Genomic DNA, 17,774 nt, shown 5'->3' on the forward strand with positions numbered 1-17,774 from the left:
CAGCTCAGGATCAGAAATCCAGCCAATTCTCTACCAAGTAGCCCCTCATTCTGACACAGTGTGGAAGCACCCTGGAGACACAGCCTGAGCCAGCACTGTGACATGTTTAGTTCCTTTCTACACATTTTAATATACTTTAAATGAGATATTATGGATCTGTAAAGATTCTAGCGTCTTTCAGTGTGACCCTAAAGAAAGGCATAAAACTTGTGCACTTAAGAGACATGTCATCTCCTTGCAACGAAAGAATCTGACCCAATTCATTTGGTAATTAATTTTATTGATTAAAGTATTACAAAGTTCTACTTTTCATTTTTTCATGTACAATATATTGAAATGAACTAAACTCAATCACTTATAATATGAAAAGATATTATTACATATTAGCAGGGTGATATCGCTTCATAATCCTGTATTATTGCTACCTCTAAGACACTAGTCTGTATTATAGAATCACAGCTATCACCTGTGACTGTTAGACGCAGAAGGTGCAGTTGGGATTCTTGGGTTGGTAACACAACAGCACTGGATCCACAGGCCAGAGACTAGGAGTGCTTATCAAATGAGGTTTTAGGCTCTGAAAGGAAGGAATGAGAAGGTGTGCCGGGACAAGAAATAGCCAGTTCCCATAAAACTTGGGAAACATAGATTTCTCAAAAGGAGGGTCCGACCTAATTTTTTAGTTACTTTTGGAGAAAATTTAAAAATAAATACATTGAAATGCTGATTAGAGAGAGAAAATAATTTAGGTTGCCTTTTTAAACTGATTTTTTTTAAAGTTATTGTATGAAAGGTATTAAAAAATAAAAAAAATTATGGTGAATATGTTGGTAGGTAAGATGTGAAGTTCTTTCAGAGAAGATAAATGGCACGGCAATTACGCTTTAATAATATATTAGTTTAAAATAGATATACACATAAAAATACTTCATATGATTCATCTCAGATTGAACACTCTCTTAAAAATTAAAAGGGTCAGCTGGGTGAGGTGGCTCATGCCTGTAATCCCAGAACTTTGGGAGGCTGAGGGGGGCGGATCACAAGGTCAAGAGATCGAGACCATCCTGGCCAACATGGTGAAACCCGTCTCTACTAAAAATACAAAAATTAGATGGGCGTGGTGGCGTGTACCTGTAGTCCCAGCTACTCAGGAGGCTGAGGCAGGAGAATCACTTGAACCTGGGAGGCGGAGGTTGCAGTAAGCCGAGATCACACCACTGCACTCCAGCCTGGCAATAGAGCTAGACTCCGGAGTCTCAAAAAAAAAAAAAATTTAGAAGGGTCTAAAATAAACTTTTTTTTTTTGAGACGGAGTCTGGCTCTGTCGCCCAGGCTAGAGTGCAGTGGTGCGATCTCGGCTCACTGCAATCTCTGCCTCCCGGGTTCACGCTGTTCTCCCAACTCGGCTTCCCGAGTACCTGGGACTACAGGCGCCCACCATCATGCCTGGCTCACTTTTCTAAAATAAACATTTCTCAATCAGGGCATTTTCATTAAAACGAATTCATGAAAACCTTCCGTCCCCAGCAGGCATGGGGCGAGAGAGCTCTTGGCAGGCCATGGTGGCCAGATGGGATTATTTCCTGGAAGACTGAGCCCTGGAATCCACTTGCAGCTTTGTAAGTGTACTCAGGCTTCACAGGAACCTTAGAAAACTTGGAAGCCACTGTGTCCCCAGATCTCACTCCCTCCTGGTAGAGCCCTGCCACAGACAGAACAGATCAAGAGGCACGTGGAAGAAAATATAAGCCCTCCAGGAATTTCAGTCAAAACCAGCTGAGATTTGAGAGTGAGACATGGTTTTTCCAACTACAGCTGGTGTGTGTGAATTCTTACAAAATTGCAGCAGCAGCACTGTCACTGTGGGTGAGAGATGATGTGGTCCATTTGAGAAAAGTCTATTTTCTTCCTTAAATCACATTCCAATTTCCATTGCCAATTAATAAACCACATCCCTCATAGTGAACCTTCACTTAGCTTTTGAGGAAAAAGTGCATTGACTTTTTCTCCTGCTATAACCTATTCAGAAAGCCTAGCTTGAAACTGCTGGGGATCTGAATCATTTCCAGAGCATGTGGAGAGGGGGTAAAAGGAAATGTGACTTGAAAGAGGTATTTGGTATCCAACATCAGCTGTGATGAATCCTCGCGGCTATTTAGGAGAGCCTGGAATCAGAATCAGAGGAAAAATGAGTAAGGAAACTAACATGTTCTGCTTTACTGCTACCTGAAAGTCAAGGCAAAACACAACTATCTCTAGTGGAGAAATCCTTGCACCATCATGTGAAATGACATACATGAGAGCTTTTTAACAACAGCACAATTCCAAAGTCTATCCAGGGCTTCCAGATCAGCTCTCATGAACAATTAACTTGCCTGTTTCACTTCAGAAGTTAATTTCCCATGGGATGAGCTGACCATAAATCTGTTTTATATTCTAATCTATTCTAATCAGCATAATTCTAAGGTCAAACATGAGTAGATGTCAAGTATTACATTTTTATTGAACCCAACTTTCTTCTTCATTCATGGGTTTGCAACCTTTTTGCTCTCAGGACTGCTTTATACTAAAACATTACCAAGGCCCCAAAAGCTTTTGTGTATATGGGTATGACTATCAGTATTTGCCATATTAGTAATTAAAATGATTTATTAATTCATTAAAATAAGCTCAATACATGTTAAACATAAGTTTCCAAAACAAAGAAAATTTAGTGAGAAGTGGTATTTTCTATTTTTGCAAATCCCTTTAATGTCTGCTTAATATATCATATATAATCATACATTATATATGCCATATTTTAATATATATGTCATATTATCATATATATATAACATATCATATATATCCGTTTCTGCATTCAATCTGTTGTGATACGTTATTTTGGTTGAAATACATGAAGAAAATCCACAGGTATCTATTTAGAAAATCCACAGATACCTATTTAGAAAATCCACAGGTATGTATTCAGAAAAAGGAAGAGTTTGCAGACCCTCTTCAAAGTGTCTCAAGGACTCCCAGGGATCCTTGAGCCAAACTTGGAGAACTGCTGCCCTAGCGTTCCTTAGGGGAGAAACTTTAGGGATTATATAAGAAAAAATGGTTATACAAATGATTATAAAAGAAAAATCATCTCGGTTTCCATTCAGCCTCTGCCCACTTGCATGGTATTCAAAGATCAGTAAGAAATAAGATATATTGGCTGGGCGCGGTGGCTCAAGCCTGTAATCCCAGCACTTTGGGAGGCCGAGATGGGTGGATCACGAGGTCAGGAGATTGAGACCATCCTGGCTAACACGGTGAAACCCCATCTCTACTAAAAAAATACAAAAAACTAGCCAGGCAAGGTGGCGGGCGCCTGTAGTCCCAGCTACTCGGGAGGCTGAGGCAGGAGAATGGCGTGAACCTGGGAGGCGGAGCTTGCAGTGAGCTGAGATCTGGCCACTGCACTCCAGCCTGGGCGACAGAGCGAGACTCTGTCTCAAAAAAAAAAAAAAAAAAGAAATAAGATATATTGACAGAATACAGCATGGGAATCATGGTTTTGGTGTTTTCATTCCCTTCCCACCTGGACTAAGGTGGATTCTGAAAATTTCACAGGAAAATTTCCTGCTTATCTTTGAGCTAGGTGCCTTCCATTTGTATATGTGGGTAAATGTACTTTAATCCTGGATTTCTGTAATGTTAATTAAATATCAACATCTTATACCATAGTTAGGAGATAAAAATTAAAAGGCACATCCTTAAGAATCTCACCTGTACTTTGCGAACAAAGGATGGAGTCACTCTCTTCTCAAAGTCATCTATAGGCGTGTATGAATTAAGGATCTTTATGATCTGCAAACAGTACATAACATGGTGTTAGACCATGCAAAATAATAACTCTGTTCATAAAATAATGGTTCTGGTTATTGGGAACCATTGGGAAGCACAGGTGGTTCTTTTGGCCTATAATTTGGCTCAGGAACTGTATGTTACCTATTTCCAAGAAAAGAAAACAAAGGGAGAAAAGTGCCATAGGGAGCAAAGGCAAATCAGATAATCAGACATCAGTAAGAGGAGCCCCTTCCAGCCTCCCCACCTCCCACATGCCCACCCCTCCACATACACATTTGTGAGTTTAATGGGCAGGGAATGCATTGCAGAGATTTGTGTGTATGTGTGTGTGATTATTATTATTATTATTTTTGACATAGGGTCTCCCTTTATTGACCAGGCTGGGGTGCAGTGGCGTGATCTTGGCTCACTGCAGCCTCGAACCCCTGGACTCACATGATCCTCCCGCCTCAGCCTCCCAAGTACCTGGGACCAAAGGTGTGTGCCATCACCCCCAGCTTTTTTTTTTTTTTTTTGGTAGAGCGTCTTGCTATGTTGCCCAGACTGGTCTCAAACTCCTGGGCTCAAGCAATCCTCCCACCTTGGCCTCTCAAAGTGCTGGATTACAGCTGTGAGTCACCTCGCCCAGCCCATTTCTATGTGTTTAAGACCTAGTGTTAGTATTTAATAAATATTTATAGATAAAAGGGTGGGCCATGGGTGATAGGTATGATCCCAAAAGAACACACAGAACCAGGGTGCCCACAGCAGGCTAAGCCAAGAAAGGCAATGCCCACTGCACTGATGTGTCAGGGAAGAGCCAGGGAGACACCAGGCAAGTCCGGTCACCTGTACAGCAGACAGTGAGGTGCAGCGTTCGTAGATCTCCTTAGCATCACTGTCTGTGGTCTTCTTGACCTGAAGCAACCAGGCTGCCTGAGAGAGGGGCTCCAACGTTTCCTTTGCTAAGCTGTTCTGCAAATTCTTATCTTTAAGCCATTCTTCTAAGTAGCTGATATTGCACCTGGAGGGAAAGGCAGAAGAACAGAGAACACTTTAGGGAAGGGTGCTAGAGCCCCGTGTGTGTCCCAAGAGGGTACCAGAGTTCGCTGAGATCCTTAAGACCACAGCTCAGCAGTTTCTCATCTGCAAAATGAGGGAGCTGGACTGATGATGAGCTCTCCTGATCCAGAGTTCTAAGACTCACGGTGGTCTAGGCTGAGGGGCCAGAACAGCTATAGACTTTGGGGACAATCTGAGCAAAGAACAGTGATTGCAATCACTTACGAAATACAATTTTGAAAATTGATTAAAGTAAAGAAACAGTGATATCTGAAGAGAAGACTTCCATAAGTATAAAAAACTGTTTTCTTTTTCCTGAATTGGTAGAAATCTTTCAATTAGCGAAGGCTTTCTTTCAGTCGACTGCAGTTTTTATTCTTATTTCTGTCACTAACTGCCACATGGGTTTATGAGTTAAGAGGCATGGGTTTTAGTCCTACCAATCCACTGTGTGAACCTGGAAAGTTAATCAACCTCTCCGGGCACAATGAGAGTGTTGAGAACCCTCAAACATTGCTAGTGGGAATGTAAAATGGTACAGCTGTTGTGGAAGACAGTTTGGTGGTTTCTCAAAATTGAATACAGAGTTACCATATGACACAGCAATTCCACTCCTAGATATGTACTCAAGAGAAGTGAAAGCATGTCCAAACAAAGCCCTGTACACAAATGTTCACAGCAGCATTATTCGTAATAGCCCAAAAGTGAGAACAACCCAAAATATCCATCAACTGATGAATGAAAGAACAAACTGTGGCATTATCCCTACAATGGGATATTATTCAGCAATAAAAAGGAATGAGGTGCTGATATTTGCTACACGGATGAACCTCCCAAACATTATGTAAGTGAAAGAAGCCATCCACAAAAGGTAACATTTTATGATTCAATTTATTTTGAAATGTCCAGAATAGGCAAAATCTGTAGAGAAAGAAAACATATTAATGGTTTCCTAGGCTAGGTGGAGTAGGGAGTTGGGGTGGGGGTGAGAGCGGCCGTTAATGGGTATAAGGTTTCATTCTGGAGGGATGAACATGTTCTAAAATTCAATTACGGTGATACTTGCACAACTATGTAAATATATCAAAAAGATTGAACTGTATACTTAACTTATTTATTTTTGAGATGGAGTCTCACTCTATCACCCAGGCGGGAGTGCAGTGGCCCAATCTCAGTTCACTGCAACCTCCATCTCTTAGGTTCAAGTGATTCTCCTGTTTTAGCCTCCTGAGTAGCTGGGATTACAGACACCTGCCACTACGCCCAGCTAATTGTTGTATTTTTAGTAGAGACAGGGTTTCACCATGTTGGCCAGGCTTGTCTTGAACTCCTTGCCTCAAGCGATCTGCCCACCTCAGCCTCCCAAAGCGCTGGGATTATAGGTGTGAGCAACTGTGCCCGGCCTGAACTACATACTTTAAACAGATGAACTGTATGGTATACAAATTACATACCAATGAAACTGCTAAAAAAAATTGAGTGTTGAATAAAGTTATCTCTAAAGTCAGTTCCAGCTCTGGGCCGGGCATGGTGGCTCACGCCTATAATCCCAGCAGTTTGGGAGACTAAGGCAGGCTGATCACTTGAGGTCAGAAGTTCGAGACCAGCCTGGCCAACATGGCAAACCCTGTCTCCACCAAAAATACAAAAAATTAGCTGGGTGTGGTGGCAAATGCCTGTAATCCCAGCTGCTCGGGAGGCTGAGGCAGGAGAATCACTTGAACCTGGGAGGTGGAGGTTGCAATGAGCTGAGACTGTGCCACTGCACTTCAGCCTGGGTGACAGAGTGAGACTTTCTCAAAATAAATAAAATCAGTCCCAGCTCTGACCTTAACGATTAGCAATGCCCCATGTGGGTCTTCTTTCTGGCTGTAACATTTGGACAGTGATGCTGAATTAATGTTATTCCATAGGATAGTGGGTGTGAGATAACATATCTTGCATTGGTTCTCACTATCCCCCATTTTTGCATTGCTACTTTTGTCCCACTAGTTTGAGTTCTTATTACTTTTGTTTAGGTTTTTGTTGTTGTTGTTTGTTTGTTTGAGACAGAGTGTCAGTGTCGCTCTGCTGCCCAGGATGGACAGTAGTGGTGCCATCTCGGCTCACTGCAACCTCCGCCTCCTGGGTTCAAGAGATTCTCCTGCTTCAGCCTCCCGAGTAGCTGGGACTACAGGTACCGGCCACCATGCCCAGCTAATTTTTGTATTTTTAGTAGAGATAGATTTCACCCCATTGGCCAGGCTGGTCTCGAACTCCTGACCTTGTGATCTGCCCACCTCAGCCTCCCAAAAGTGCTGGGATTACAGGCGTGAGCCACCGCGCCTGGCCTACTTTTAGTTTTTTGGGTTTTTTTTTTTGAGACGGAGTCTTGGTCTGTCGCCCAGGCTGGAGTGCAGTGGCATGATCTTGGTTCACTGCAAACTCTGCCTACCAGGTTCACGCCATTCTCCTGTCTCAGCTTCCCCAGTAGCTAGGGCTACAGGAGCCTGCCACCTCGCCTGGCTAATTTTTTGTATTTTTAGTAGAGACGGGGTTTCACTGTGTTTAAGCCAGGACGGTCTCGATCTCCTGACCTCGTGATCTGCCTGCCTTGGCTTCCCAAAGTGCTGGGATTACAGGCATGAGCCACCGCGCCTGGCCCTTTTAGTTTTTATTACAGGTTTCGAGGGGCTCCCATCTCAGCCCTTCTAATTCACCCTATTCAAATACTGCCGCAGCCTATTCTAAAATCTGAATTTTGAGCACATTAATTCTCCCACTCAAAGATGTGTAGTGGGTTTCCAGTTCCTGGTGAGATGGAGTAACCATACTCCATCTTGTCTGTCCCACTGAACGCAGCCACAAATCCTGGATGGAATGCATTGGGCAGCTATTTGAGGACTTGGAAAAGTAAATAGTAGCAGGTATATTGGGGAAGATGACCAGAATTTGAAGTACTTCCAAGTCAAAAGTGAGGTAATCACTTTTCCCCTCTGCTATTCACTGGCCTCTACCACCACAGTTTGAAACTCAGAGGTGGGCATCAATGCCAACAAAGACCTCCAGGGGGAGCTCTCTGGTTCTAGCTCAAGGAGCTGAAAAGGGGCCTCCTAATGCTCAATGCCCTACCTCTTCCCTCTCCTTTTTCTCTATTCTTTCATGCTGAAGTTCCGATCCCATGTCGACAGCAGTGGTGGCAAAGGAGGCCAGGAGGAACCTAAAACTCGAAGAGAAGGGAAACTTCCTGTCCAATTGGAGGATCTGTGGTTCAAGGTTCTCTCTTTGCCGTCACCATTTGACCCCAGATGGGGACATCTGCAGTAAGTACACGGCAGAGCAAGTCAAGGAAAGCTCCAGTTTTCTAGCAGAAGCACCAAAAAGGGGGCAGAAAGTAATAGGAATGCCACAGAAAGGGAGGAGCCTGGGAAAGTTGGGAAAAGCAGTTTGTCAAAGTTCTTTATTAACTCCTGGGTTTATCCCTGAGCCCATGCATGAATCTGACCCTAAATAGCATACACAGACTTTAAGAACTAAACTATGAAACATACCCAAGTTCCAAGGTGGCCACTGTTTTTCACATATATGAAACGGACCCAAAGAGCACTACAAAACCCTTACACATGGAAATGACATGAGAACCACAAAACATAGAGGATGGTCAGAACTTGCAGTCTGGACCCAAGTGCATTGTCCACCTGATGAAAATATCAACATTCTCTGTTGCAGGAAGTCAGGGACCCTGAACGGAGGGACTGGCTGAAGCCGTGGCAGAAGAACATAAATTGTGAAGATTTCATGGACATTTATTAGTTCCCCAAATTAACACTTTTATAATTTCTTACGCCTGTCTTTACTGCAATCTCTGAACATAAATTGTGACGATTTCATGGACACTTATCACTTCCCCAGTCAATACCCTTGTGATTTCCTATGCCTGTCTTTACTTTAATCTCTTAATCCCGTCATCTTCTTTGTAAGCTGAGGAGGATATATGTCGCCTCAGGACCCTGTGATGATTGCGTTAACTGCACAAATTGTAGAGCATGTGTGTTTGAACAGTATGAAATCTGGGCATCTTGAAAAAAGAACAGGATAACAGCAATGTTCAGGGAACAAGAGAGAGAAGACTTCTGGCCACTGATGAGCCGGATGGAACAGAGCCATATTTCTCTTCTTTCAAAGGCAAATAGGAGAAATATCGCTGAATCCTTTTTCTCAGCAAGGAACATCCCTGAGAAAGAGAATGCGCCCTGAGGGTAGGTCTATAGACGGGCCCCCTTAAGGCAGCTGCCTTTTACGGTGGAAGCTGAAGGGATGAAATAAGCCCCGGTCTCCTGTAGCGCTCCCAGGCTTATTAGGATGAGGAAATTCCTGCCTAATAAATTTTGGTCAGACAGGTTGTCTGCTCTCAAACCCTGTTTCCTGATAAGATGTTATCAATGACAATGTGTGCCTGAAACTTCATTAGCAATTTTAATTTCGCCCCATCCTGTGGTCCTGTGATCTGCCTCCATTTGCTTTGTGATATTTTATTACCTTGTGAAGCATGTGATCTCTGTGACCCACACCCTATTCGTGCACTCCCTCTCCTTTTGAAAATCGCTAATAAAAACTTACTGGTTTTACAGCTTGGGGAACATCATGGAACCTGCCAACATGTGATGTCTCCCCCGGAAACCCGGCTTTAAATTTCTCTCTCTTGTGCTCTTTCCCTTTATTTCTCAAACCAGCCGAGACGCATAGGAAATAGAAAAGAACCCACGTTAACCATCGGGGGTGGGTTCCCTTGATAATTCTCCATATGATTTAAAGACTTAGGTCTTGGTCAGGGATGGTGGCTCACATCTGTAATCCCAGCACTTTGGGAGGCTGAGGCAGGTGGATCACTTGAGATCAGGAGTTTAAGACCAGCTTGGCCAACATGGTGAAATCCTGTCTCTACTAAAAATACACAAATTAGCCAGGCATGGTGGTGGGCACTTGTAATCCTAGCAACTCGGGAGGCTGAGGCACAAGAATTGCTTAAACCCAGATGGAGGTTTTGAAACTAGGCCGCATAAAACTTAGAAACTAGGCCTCATAAAAAAAAGAACTTAAAAAATTAACACCAGGTGGCTCTGGATAGGGTCCCACCCTGCCTCAATAGGGTCCCACCGTGATAGGGTCCCACCCTGCCAATTCCGGGAAACAACCTCATGGGGTCCCACCCTGCCAATTCCGGGGGTCCCACCCTGCCTCGAAGTTCCCGGAATCAACAACTCCAGGAAAAAACCTCATAAGGTCCTGCTCTAACCAATTAGAACAAGACACCTTGCTCAGGCCATAGACAGACCCAATTACCACGCGCCTAAAGCTTTGTTTGAATTTCGCGCCCTAAGCTGTGTTTGAACTTGTGTTTGCCTATATAAACAGCCTGTAATAAGCAGTCAGGGTCCCAGGGCCAACTTAGAGCTTGGGACCCTAGCGCGCTAGTAATAAATAACTCTCTGCTGTGAATCTCGTGTCGGTGATCCTTCGCGGTGACCCCTGCCCAGGAAGGAATCGACAGTTCGGTTCCAACAGTTTCAGTGAGCCAAGATTGGGCTGCTGCACTCAAGCCTGGGTGACAGAGCAAGACTCAGTCTCAAAAAAACAAAAAACAAAAACAAAAACAAACCCCAATAAAAACTAAAAAATAAGACCTAGAGTCTCATTATACAGTATTTAAAAATATCCAATATCCAATTCAAAATTGGCATATGAAGAACCAGAAAGATCTCAACTCACATTAAACAAAACAACTAATAGAAGTCAACACTGAGATGACACAGATATTCAAATTATCTGACCAAGACTTTAAAGAAGTCATCGTAAAAATGCTCCAAAAAGTAAAGCCAAACTCTCTTGTAATGAGTCAAAAGATATAAAGTCTCAGAAAAGAAACAGAAGATACAAAGAAAAAAAAATGGAAATTTTAGAATTGAAAAATACAATAATAGAAATAAAAGAACTCACTGAATGGGCTTACTAGCAGAATAGAGATGACAGAGGAGAGTCAGTGAACTTGAAAGGATTGACAGAGATTATCCAATCTGAACAGAACAGAAGAAAAGAACTAAGAAAAAGGAACAGAATTTTATGGACCTGTGGGACAATAATGAAAAGTCTTTAACAGTTGGTTCACTGAAGTTCCGGAAAGAGAAGACAAAGAGTATGATGCAGACAAAATATCTGAAAAAATAGTGGCTGAAAATGTACCAAATTTGGTGAATGGCCAGATTCAAGAAGCTCGGGAAATTCCAAACAGGCTAAACCCAAAGAAATCCACACCCAGACACATCACAAACTGTGGAAAACTAAAGACAAAGAAAAAATCTTAAAAGCAATCAGAGAAAAATGATGCATTATTTATGGGGAATAATTCAAATGACTATGGATTTCTTATCTGAAACTACAGTAGCTAGAAAAAAAGTAAAACATTTTTAAAATGGTGAAAGAAAACAACTGTCAATCCAGAATTCTACATCCTACAAACATATCCTTTAGGAATAAAGGTAAAGTGAAGACATTTTCAACTGAAAGAAAACTAAGAATTTATTGTCAATGAAACTCTAAAAGGTACACTAAAATACTTTCCTCGGGTAGAAGGAAAATTACATCAAAATGAGACTTGGAAAAAAATGAGACTTGGAACATTAGGAATGAAGAAACAACAGAAATGGTAAATACCTGGTTGAGTATAATAGACTATTCTTCTCTTACTGAATTCTTTAAAATATGTTTGATGGTTGAAAACTAAAGTTATAATATTGTATGGTATAGTTTTTGATGTATGTAGATCTAATATATAAGACCACTGCAACATAAAGTAGGGAGGCTAAAGGGACCTACATGATGGTAAGATTTCTACATTCCACTTGATGTGGTAAGATATGGATTCTAAATAGACTGTGAAAAGTTAAGTATATGTACTGGAATCCCTAGAGCAACAACTAAAAAAAAAGATCAAAGGGATAATACTAAAAACAAAAACAAACAAACAAAAAACCACATAATTTAGAAAGGGATACTAAACAATTTCAAATAACCCAGAAGAAGCAGATAAAGAAAATGGAGAAGTGAAAACCAGAAGGCACAAGCAGAAATTAATAAAATGGTAGTCCTAAATATAAGTATTATATTACATTAAAATGATCTAAACATCACAGTTCAGAAGCATAGATTCCAGCCTGAGCAACATAGTGAGAGTCTGTTTCTACAAAAATGGCATATGCCTGCAGTACCAGCTCCTTGTGGGGCTGAGGAGGGAGGATCACTTGAACCCAGGAGGTCAAGGTTGCAGTGAGCCATGATCATGCCACTGGACTCCAGCCTGAGTGACAGAGTGAGACCCTGACTCCAAAAACAAAACAAAGAAGCAGCAGCGTAGATTGTCAGGTTGGATTTTTAAAAAGTAGATGCGGCCGGGAGTGGTGGCTCACGCCTGTAATCCCAGCACTTTGGGAGGCCGAGGTGGGCGGATCACGAGGTCAGGAGATTGAGACCATCCTGGCGAACATGGTGAAACCCCGTCTCTACTAAAAATACAAAAAAATTAGCTGGGCGTGGTGGCAGGCGCCTGTAGTCCCAGCTTCTCAGGAGGCTGAGGCAGGAGAACAGCGTGAACCTGGGAGGCAACGGAGCTTGCAGTGAGTGGAGATCATGCCACTGCACTCCAGCCTGAGAGACAGAGTGAGACTCCGTCTCAAAAAAAAAAAAAAAAAAAAAAAAAAAAAGTAGATGCAAATATCTGCTGCCTACAAGAAATTCACTTCAAATATGATATAGGTAGGTTAAAAGTAAAAGGATAGGCAAAGATATATACTAAGGAAACACTAATTAAAAGAAAATTATAGTGGTTATATTAATTTCAGACAAAGCAGACTTTGGGGCAGGCAGAGAAAATTACCAGAGAGGCCGGACGCAGTGGCTCACGCCTGGAATCCTAGCACTTTGGGAGGCCGAGGCAGGCAGATGATGAGGTCAAGAGACTGAGACCGTCTTGGCTAATATGATGAAACCCCGTCTCTACTAAAAATACAAAAATTAGCTGGGCATGGTGGTGTGCATCCGTAGTCCAGCTACTTGGGAGGCTGAGGCAGGAGAATCACTTGAACCAGGGAAGTGGAGGTTGCAGTGAGCCTAGATTGTGCCACTACACTCTAGCATGGGTGACAGAGTGAGACTGCCTCAAAAAAAAAAAAAAAAGGAAAAAGAAAATTACCAGAGAGGGATAAAGAAGGACACTACATAATGATAGGAGAAATACATTCACCAAGAAGACGTAACAATTCTTAAAGTGTATGTACCAAACAGGAAAGCTTTAACATACATGAAACAAAAACTGACAGATTGAGAAAAGAAACAGACAAATTCATAATTAGAGTTGGAAACTTCAACACTCCTCATAGTAATTAATAGAACTAGTAGAACAGTATCATCAACAAACTGAGTCTACTTGATGTTTACAGAACCTTCCAGCCAACAAGGGTAGACTACATATTCTTTTCAACTGCATGTATAATGTTCACAAAAACATATCATATTCTTGGTCATAAAAGCAAATCTTTACAAATGTTAAAAGAGTTTAAATAATAAAAAATATGTTCTTTTTTTTTTTTTTTTGAGACGGAGTCTCGTTCTGTAGTCCAGGCTGGAATGCAGTGGTGCGATCTTGGCTCACTGCAATCTCCACCTCCTGGGTTCAAGCAATTCTCCTGCCTCAGCCTCTTGAGTAGCTGGGATTACAGGCACACACCACCACGCCTGGCAAATTTTTTTTTTTTTTTTGTATTTTTGGAAGAGACAGGGTTTCACTATGTTGGCCAGACTGGTCTCGAACTCCTGACCTCGTGATCTGCCCGCCTCGGCCTCCCAAAGTGCTGGGATTATAGGCGTGAGCCACCACGCCCGGCCTTAAAGTATGTTCTTTTTTAAAAAACGTAAAAATATTTAGAGATTGTTATTTTTAAAGTAAAACTGGGAAAGTCCCAGGCAAGGTGGAATGGTAAGTCCATACAGGTTCCATTTCAGTATCAAAATTTATGGTACATTTCAACCTGTATGCACATTGAGATTTTTTTCTAATTGTAGTAAAAATGGTATAACATAAAATTTGCCATCTTATCCATTGTTATAGCACAGTAATGTCAACTATATGTACATTGTTATACAGTAGATCTATAGAACTCTTTCAACTCATAAAACCGAAACTCTATACTCATTGAACAGCTACTTCCTTTTCTCACTTCCCAAATCCCCTAACTACCATTCTCCTTTCTGTTTCTAAGAGTTTTACTGAAAAAGTATGTTCTATGGCCATAATGGAATTAAACCAAAAATCAAAAACAAAGATAACAAGAGAGTCTCCAAGCACTTAGAAGCTAACATACTTCTAAATAATCCATGGGTCTAACAGTAAGCCTCAAGGAAAATTAGAAAATATTTAAGACTGAACAAAAATGGAAAAAAAAATCAAAATTTGTAGGATGGAGCTAAAATAGTGCTAAGAGAAAAATCTATAGCATTACATGCTTAGAAAAAAATAAAGTTCTCAAAGTCAATAATCAAAGCTTCTCCCTTTAGAAACTAGAAAAAGAGGAGCAAAATAAATCCAAACTAAGCGGAAGCAATGAAATGACAAAGACAATCTCAGAAATTAACTAAATTAAAAACAAAAAAATTCTGGGTGTGGTGGCTCATGCCAGTTATCCCAACTACTCAGGAGGCTGAGGTGGGAGAATCACTTGAGGGCAGGAGTTCAAGACCAGCCTGAGCAATATAGAGACACTGCATCTCTAAAACTTAGCCAGGTGTGGTGGCACATGCCTGTAGTCTCAGCTCCTTTGGAGGCTGAGGCTGGAGGATTACGTGAGCCCAGGAGTTTGAGACCAGCCTGAGAAATATAGTGAGACCACTCCCACCTCAAAAAAAGAAAAGAAAAATCAATGAAATAAAAAACTGGTTCTTTGAAAAAAATCAATACAATTAATAAGCCTCTAGCAAATCTGACCAATAGAAAAACAGAAGACACAAATTACCAGTATCAGGAATGAAAGACAAATATCACTACCAATCCTGCAGAAACTAAAAGGATGACAAAGAAATATTATAAACAGTTCTATGCACATAAAGTCAACAAATTAGATGAAATGGACCAATTCTTTGAAAATCACAAACTACCAAAACTCACCTAAGATCAAATATATAACCTGAAGAGTCCTACAGCTATTAAAGCAATTGAATTCATAACTCAAACCTGTTGAAGAAAAAAATCTGTAGTGGCAGCTTCTGCTGATGCATTTCTCAGCTGGGTGCGGTGGCTCACGCCTACAATCCCAGCACTTTGGGAGGCCAAGGCAGGCAGATGGCTTGAGCTCAGGAGTTCAAGACCAGCCTGGGCAACATGGCAAAAATCTGTCTTAGGCAAAAATACAAAAAATTAGCCAGGTATGGCACTCGCCTGTGGGTCCAGCTACTTGGGAGGTTGAGGTGGGAGAATCACTTAAGCCTTGGAGGCGGAGTCTGCATCACTGCACTCCAGCCTGGGAGTGCACCACTGCACTCACCCACAGAGTGAGACTCCATCTCAAAACAAGCAAAGAAACAAACAATAAAAATAAACCATGCATTTCTCACCCTCGCATTCCACTCTCTTTCTAACCAATTTTTCCATCATTCCTGGAATGCTTCATTCAAAGGGGCTGTTCATATTCTGCCTTCAGTTTTCCATCATTTCATCATGTGCTCATTTCTATAATTCTTGGTCTGTTGACTTTGGTCTGTTGACTTGTTCTTCAAGACTCAAATCCGTGCCTTTCCTATTCTCCCAGATCTCCTCAGCCTGCATTATTCTAGTTTTTAACAGAACTGTCTCCATGAGACACTGAGCAAAGCAGCCACAATGGAAATTGCTGTAAAAATGTTAGTGCGGTGATTATGAGATAATGTTCCATGTGAGGCATTAGTTTTGTAATTTGTGACTAGGAACAAAAAATAATTAGGTACTAGGAAAAAATCTTTGTATCTTCCCAGGAATCACTCTGCTTCATGATACCCAATAAAACTAAAGAGCTGATCATGTTTTGCTTTTTGTCCTGGCAGCCAGGAAGCCCAGAGCCAGTTTTCAAGCTACTCTGCCTGCTATTTACATTTTAATTTTCTTTGGTTCTAGTGTTCTTTTCTTTTTTATTTTTGAGACCGAGTCTCGTTCTGTCACCCAGGCTGGAGTGCAGTGGTGCAATCTCGGCTCACTGCAAGCTCCGCCTCCCGGGTTCACGCCATTCTCCTGCCTTAGCCTCCCGAGTAGCTGGGACTACAGGTGCCCACAACCACGCCTGGCTAATGTTTTCGTAGTTTTAGTAGAGATGGGGTTTCACCGTGTTAGCCAGGATGGTCTCGATCTCCTGACCTTGTGATCCGCCCACCTCAGCCTCCCAAAGTGCTGGGATTACAGGCATAAGCCGCCGTGCCTGGCCGGTTCTAGTTTTCTACTTGGGTTCATATTTTATTATTTTATTGCTTATGTTTTCACTGTAAAGCCACTGCAAATTCTTTGTAGGTCTTGCTGCGGTGGGCAATTAACAAATATCCAAATGACTAAATGAAAGCCACTAAAATGCACGTGCTCCTCAGAGCAAAACACTATCAAAGCATTACTTCTCTGATGGCCACTTCCACCTGGTGGAAGGGAAAAAGTACTGGGTACCTGGGGGGCAGGTGTTTATCCTCAAAGAAGTTGTTCTAAGACCTAGAGTCATGGATCTCCCTCATGATCCTTTTCATTCATGTCTCTACTCAGTCTTGGGGGATCCACTGATGGAGTGAGAACTGAGTTTAAGAAAGGCTCTGATGTGGCTTTACTTTAGGGCTGAAACCAGCTACAGAGGGCTACAGGATATCTGTTTGGAGCTTGTGAAATAAACATAACTCTTTCATTTCTTAATGAAGACATAAAGATCTGCAAAGACTAGTCCTTCTGAATACCCCTTCCTATCTGAAAACCATGCCCTGCTGTCATGGGAATTTGTGGGAATGGTCTATGGGGATTGACTCCAACTCCAAAGTTTCACTAATGCTAAAAAGGTGTAAGGGATGCCTCTCACATTTAGTTTTTGACTTAAGATACTTAAATTTTAAAAAAATTTTTGTGGGTACATAGTAGGTATATATATTTATGGGGTACATGAATTTTTTTTTTTTTTTTTTGAGATGGAGTTTCGCTTTGTTCCCCAGGCTGGAGTGCAGAGGTGTGATCTCAGCTCACTGCAATGTCTGCCTCCCCAGTTCAAGTGATTCTCTTGCCTCAGCCTCATGGGTAGCTGAGATTACAGGTGTACAACACCAGGTCTAGCTAATTTTTTTGTATTCTTAGTAGAGATGAGGTTTCACCATGTTGCTCAGGCTGGTCTCAAACTCCTGACCCCAAATGATCTGCCTATCTCAGCCTCCCAAAGTCCTGGGATTACAGGCGTGAGCCACTGTGCCTGGCCCATGAAAAGTTTTGATACAGGCATGCAATGTGAAATAAGCACATCATGGAGAATAGGGTATCTGTTTCCTCAAGCATTTATTCTTTGAGTTACAAACAATCCATGACACTCCAAGTTATTTTATCTTTTTAATTATTTATTTATTTTAGAGCAAGATAGAGCAGAGTCTTGCTCTGTCACACAGGTTGGAGTGCAATGGTGTGATCTCGACTCACTGAAACCTCGGCTCACTGCAACCTCTGCCTCCGGGGTTCAAGTAATTCTCCTGCCTCAGCCTCCTGAGTAGCTGGCATTATAGGCACGTGCCACCACGCCCAGCTAATTTTTGTAATTTTAGTAGAGAGGGGTTTCACCATGTTGGCCAGGCTGGTCTCAAACTCCTGACCTCAGGTGATCCACCCACCT

General features: G+C 41.9%; 1 protein-coding gene across 4 annotated transcripts in view; it reads right to left on the reverse strand.

The window, feature by feature from the left end:
- Positions 1–263: 263 nt before the first annotated feature.
- The window catches only part of MYO5C (myosin VC), a 109,163-nt gene continuing 91,652 nt past the window's right edge, over positions 264–17,774 (reverse strand). For 3 of the 4 annotated variants that reach the window (XM_050797915.1, XM_050797914.1, XM_050797917.1), the window contains 3 exons: positions 4,666–4,840; positions 3,757–3,837; positions 264–2,165 (listed from right to left, as the gene is read on the reverse strand). In XM_050797915.1, the coding sequence (XP_050653872.1) occupies positions 2,013–2,165; positions 3,757–3,837; positions 4,666–4,840 (409 nt within the window). In that variant the 3' untranslated portion in view covers positions 264–2,012. Of the gene's footprint in view, positions 2,166–3,756; positions 3,838–4,665; positions 4,841–17,774 lie in introns of those variants that run through there. The other variant, XM_050797916.1, reaches the window with a different exon arrangement.

This window comes from Macaca thibetana, chromosome 7 (assembly GCF_024542745.1).
Source record: "Macaca thibetana thibetana isolate TM-01 chromosome 7, ASM2454274v1, whole genome shotgun sequence".
Classification (NCBI taxonomy): Eukaryota; Metazoa; Chordata; class Mammalia; order Primates; family Cercopithecidae; genus Macaca; species Macaca thibetana.